We start from the raw sequence: 5,985 nt of genomic DNA on the forward strand, positions 1-5,985 counted from the left end.
TACATAGGATGGCGAACAACAACAATAACAATGATGGACTGAAATTGGTGATGGCATAGAACATCTTGGAGGGAAACACGAAAATGCACCACAATATCCTATGCAACATCAATCACAGAATGTTTTTGACAATCAACTAGTAGCAAGACGTCCTCCACCCAGAAAGTGTCCTAGATTTGGTATATGGAATAACTATGGGGTTAACCCTGACGCCATTGGAACTACTAGTGCCATTGTGTTACCTCCATTACCACCTGAAACTATGTTTAGCATCATAAGCGGGCTAATTAAAATGCTTCATAGCAGAGGACTATTTGCTGGCTTGGCATCTGAGGATCCACACGCTCATCTCTATAATGTGGTGTACGTTTGCAAGAGCAGTGTTGACGATCTAGGACTAACTATGGATGTCATTGGACTATAGTTTTTTCCATTATCACTCACTAGCGAAGCTATAATTTAGCTATCCGAACTTCCAAACAACTCCATCACAACTTTGGATGAATTACACAAGGCATTCCTGTAGAAGTATTTTCCATTGTCCAAAAAGTTGAATCTAACGGACCGAATCAATAATTTTCAAAAGATACCCGGAGAGTCAATTAGTGGAGCTTGGGAGAGATTTGTAAAGTATCTACGAAGTATTTCAAATCATAGAATAGCCGACGAGTCACTTATTGAGCTATTCTACCCACTTGATGATAATGGAAAAGCTGTTGCAGACACCATCACTAGCGGAGCATTCTTGGTCAACACTTTTCAAGAGGATGCGGAGAGACTTGATCATGTTGCAAAGACAAATCGAGCTTGGAGCACTAGGGACACTGAAACTTCAAAAAGCTCTTTTATCATTATCATAAATCAAGGTTCCAAGATACAAAATGAAGAAGTACTACAAGAGCTCGCTCAATTAAAAATTGAACCCAAACTAGCATTCAAAAACATGAGACTAGAGAAAATCAAGGCAATCGATCATCAAGTTAGGGTTCCAAGTTATGAAGATAATGGATATGAGGAAGATGCTTACTATGTGAATGATCAATTGGGAGGTTTCTGGACTAACGCCCAAGTATCCAATTAGGATTCTTGGCGCCAAGGTCATGGAAATTAAGGTCAGATCTATAACAACTTCAATCGAGAGGGCCATTACAAATGTGACAACAACTATAATCTTGAAGGTAACTATAATTGCGAGAATAACTACAATCAAAATGGATACAATGATCGCAACCGTGGGTAAGAAAGAGAAGGCGATTGGGGAAGGAGAGATAACAACAAGAGTGGTATATACATCCTACCCAGAAATCAAGATGGGGGATTCAAACTTGCAAAAATTGATGATATGATGACAAATATAATGAAAAAGTATGATGCAATAGAGGATAACCTCAAGGAGATACATAATGATATTTTCGGAATGAATCAAAAAGTTAAGTCACACTCTATATCCATAAAGCTTATTGAGCAACAATTGGGGCATATTTCATCATATTTGAATCCACGCCAGAAAGAAACTCTCTTAAGTAATATAATTCAAAATCCAAAAAATCAAGGGCAATGCATGGCTGTGACCGCTCTATGTGGCATTCAAATAGTGGATCCACCTATGCCAAAACTTGAGGATGATGCACATGACTCGACTGTTAGTGAGGATAAAACAAAGCAAAATTGAGGAAGAAGCAGTAGTGAAGAGCTAAGCAACAAACAACTTGAAAAAGGAGATAAAAAGTATAGTGAGAAAGCAAGCAATGCAAAAGATGCTACTCCAACTCCAATTCCAATGCCATGACCTCCTCCACCTTTTTTGCAAAGATTGAAAAAAAAGGCCGTAGGTGGAAAATTTCTTCAGTTTATTTCCATGTTGAAATAACTTTTGGTGAATGTTCCTTTGGTAGAGGCACTAGAACAAATGCCTGCATATGCCAAGTTTATGAAGGATCTTGTCACAAAGAAGAGAATGAGAATTTTCGAATCGGCCAATAACTTGCATCATTGTAGCGCAATTGCCACTCACTCACTCGTGCAAAAGAAAGAAGAACTAGGCGTATTCACCATACCATGTACCATAGGGGTATTCAATTTTGTAAAATCATTGTGTGACTTGGGTCTTAGCATTAACTTGATGACGCTAGTAGTGTTTTAACAATTAGGCTTATGATCCCCCAAATCAATGTTAATTTGGCTCTTGATGGCAGATTGTACTGTGAAGAAGCCCGTTGGCATTATTTATGATGTTTTAGTGAAGGTCGAATCATTTATATTCCCTTCTGACTTTGTCATTCTTCACTGTAAGGTAGACTTTGATGTTTCTATCATTCTTGGTAGACCATTCTTGGAAACTGGACGTGCTTTGGTGGAATTGGAAATGGGCCAGCTAAAGTTTCAACTAAATAATAAAGAAGTGGTTTTTGATGTATGTCGAGCAATGAAGCATCGTAATGAAGAAGTGGTTTTTGATGTTGTTGACGATTTATAACCAGCAATATCTATTGAGGAGAGATTAGGTGTTGAAGCTTTATCTAATGTTATCATGAACTTTGATAAAGACCACACCAATGAGTGTTATCATGAACTTTGATAAAGACCACACCAATGAGTATGATGAGATAGTTTGTGCACTAAATGACCTAGGGACTTTCAATCACGCACCAAAGAGACTCGTCTTAGACTTAAAGAATAGAGCAACCATGCGAAACTGTCCATTGAGGAACCTCTGACTTTGGAACTCAAAGAGCTGCCATCTCACTTGTAATATGCCTTCTTGAGTCCCAACAACACGCTACCGACCATAATAGCTGCCAATCTTTACCAAAAGCAAGTGGAAGTTCTTACATCTGTCTTGAGGGGTTTCGAAAGAGAAATATGATGGTCCATAGCCGATATCATAGGCATCCCACCTAGCATCTGTACTCATAAAATATAACTCACACCGGATTTCAAACAAAGAATTGAACACCAACAGCGTCTCAACCCACCTATATAAAGGGTAGTTAACAAAGAGATTATCAAGTGGTTAGATGCTGGAGTTGTTTACCCAATCACAGATAGCAATTGGGTAAGTCTTGTCCAATGTGTACCAAAGAAGAGTGGTATTACCATGGTGATAAGTGCAAAGAACGAGCTTATTCCAATGAGTCTTATCACTTGTTGGAGGGTATGCATGGACTATCGCAAATTGGATTCATGGATAGAAAAAGATCACTTTCCAATGCCTTTCATAGATCAGATGCTCGATCATCTTGCTGGCAAATGATGGTACTGTTTTCTTGATGGTTATTGGGATTACAATCGGATTTCTATAGAACAAAAAGACCAAGAAAAGACCACCTTCACATGCCCATATGGGACCTTCGTCTTCAAAAGGATGCCTTTCGAATTGTGTAATGCATCAATGACCTTTTAACATTGTATGATGTATATTTTTTAGATATGGTGGAAGATATAATTGAAGTTTTCATGGATGATTTTTCAGTGATTAGTGATTCATTCGACGATTTCTTGACTCATCTTCAAGATGTACTAAAAGGGTGTGAAGAGTGCAACCTTGTGCTTAGTTTGGAGAAGTGTCACTTTATGGTGAAGTAAGGCATAGTGCCGAGTCACAAGATTTCAAGCAAAGACATAGAGGTAGATCAAGAAAAGATTGAGGTAATCGCAAAGTTACCCCCTCCCATCTCTGCCAAAGGCATTCAAAGCTTTTTGGGACACTCTGTATTTTATCATCACTTCATCAAATATTTCTCCAAAATAGCTTTTCCTTTATACAAATTACTAGAGAAGGAGATGAAATTTGTTTTAGATGAGGCTTGTCTAAAAGAATTTGAGTTGAAGCAAAGGTTAGTATCGACTCCAATCATCATTGCACCAGATTGGGAGCAGCTATTTAAAATCATGTGTGATGCAATTGGAGTAGAACTTGGAGTAGTAATAGGACAAAGGTACGTGAATATTCTACATCCAATATACTATGCTAGCAAAGATCTTAATATTTCTTAAAGAAACTACACCATGACCGAACAATAGTTACTTGCCGTAGTATTCACGTTCGAGAAGTTTAGATATTACTTGTTGGGCACCAAATTCATTGTACACATAGACCATGCAACATTGAGATATCTTATGGAAATGAAGGATGCTAAGACGAGACTAATTCGATGGGTATTATTGTTACAAGAGTTTGATTTTGAAGTAAAAGACTAAAAAGGGACAAAAAACCAAGTTGTGGACCATCTCTCTAGACTAGAAGAAGAGGAAATGTTAAAGTTGGAAGATGGAGTTGAGATAAATGACACCTTTCTGGATGAACATGTATTGAAAGTATGACACGACTTGATTCCATGGTTTTTCGATGTTGGTAACTACTTGGTAAGTGAAATAGTATCGTCCGAATTGAATGTTCACCAATGCCATTGTTTCGTGTTTATGCCGATGGGATTATTTGTCGATGTGTACTCGAAGTTGAGATGATGAGTATTTTGGAGGCATGCCATTGGTCTCCCGTCGGAGGCCATTATAGTGGTATCTGGACAACCTACAAAATTATACAATGTGGGTACTACTGGCCAATAATTCATCAAGACGCTCATAATTTCGCCAAGTCTTGTGTTCATTTTTAAAGGGAAGGAGGAATTTCAAGGAAACATAAACTCCCACTCACTCATATTCTAGTCATTGAACGGTTTGACGTATGGGAATTGGCTTCATGGGTCCTTTTGGGAGTTTGAGTGGAATAAAGTACATCCATATTATGGACGATTACGTATCTAAATGGGTGGAAGCTGTCACACAATAATGAAGCAAGAAGAGTCACTACTTTTATCAAGCGAAATAATATCTTCTCAATATTTGGTACACCAAGGGCAATAATCAGCGATGGAGGTTCCCACTTTTGCAATTAATTATTCAAAGCGTTACTTGAAAAGTATAGGATTCGACATAGTGTAGAAACTCCTTATCATCCACAAACTAGTAGATACGTTGAAGTCTCCAATCGTGAAATCAATAAAATACTTGCAAAGATGGTGGGTGCAAATAGAAAAGATTGCTCAAGGAAGCTTGATAATGCACTATGGCCTTACCGCACTACATTCAAGACTCCCACAAGTATGTCACCTTATCAACCTGTCTTTGGGAAATCTTTCCATTTTCTCCTAGAGTTGGATCATAAAGCTATGTGGGCGTTGAAGAAGTTGAATATGGATTGGGATGCCACATTAAAGCAAAGAATGAATCAAATTAAAAAGCTTGACGATTTTTGCCTAAATGCATATGAGAGCGCAACCTTGTACAAAGAGCAAATAAAGAAGTACCACAACCAAAATATTGAAAAGCAAACATTTGCATTCAAAGACTTAGTCCTTCTCAAGGATGAGTTTATTTCCTGGCAAACCCAAGTCAAAATGGATAGGACCACTCCGAGTTAGTCAAGCCTTTCCATATGGTGCAGTCGAACTAGTGAAGAAGGATGGTACGAAGTTCAAAGTTAATGGTAAAAAGATCAAAGCATACATGGGCACATAGGACGAGATCAAAACTATTGAAGCATGAAATCTTAGTGAAGTCTGAGTAACTAGGCATATATAGGTTGTGCTGCAACGTTAAATCAAGCACTACTTGGGAGGCAACCGAAGATACTTGTTTTTTTAATTTGTTTTGTTTTTATGTTCCCTTGATAGCTTTTTAGGATAAAATAGATTGTGTTAGGGTCCATGTCAAAATTAGAGTCATAAAAATTATAAAAACAAATAGGCCAAAAGATGAGTATGTGCCCATGACGAAATGATAATACTGAAAACTGAAAAGAAAGTAGAGAGGCATACGAGTCGTGTTTACAGGTCGTAGAAACTTCTATGGCTCGTAAACATAACTCGTCAAACTTCAAAATCAAGATGTGAATCAACTTTCTCTATGATTTGTAGCTTACACTCGTGGACTCCTATGTTTTCTTTAATTTTCCCAAGTGTTAAAGAGATTTACGATTCTAGC

The 5,985-nt window shown here is 37.8% G+C and overlaps 1 protein-coding gene across 1 annotated transcript; it reads left to right on the forward strand.

The window, feature by feature from the left end:
* The first annotated feature begins 5,018 nt into the window (after positions 1-5,018).
* Positions 5,019-5,423, forward strand: LOC129871216 (uncharacterized). Its single transcript, XM_055946108.1, has one exon. The coding sequence runs from the start codon at positions 5,019-5,021 to the stop codon at positions 5,421-5,423; it is 405 nt and encodes a 134-aa protein (XP_055802083.1).
* Positions 5,424-5,985: the final 562 nt, after the last annotated feature.

This window comes from Solanum dulcamara, chromosome 2 (genome assembly GCF_947179165.1).
Source record: "Solanum dulcamara chromosome 2, daSolDulc1.2, whole genome shotgun sequence".
NCBI classification, from domain to species: domain Eukaryota; kingdom Viridiplantae; phylum Streptophyta; class Magnoliopsida; order Solanales; family Solanaceae; genus Solanum; species Solanum dulcamara.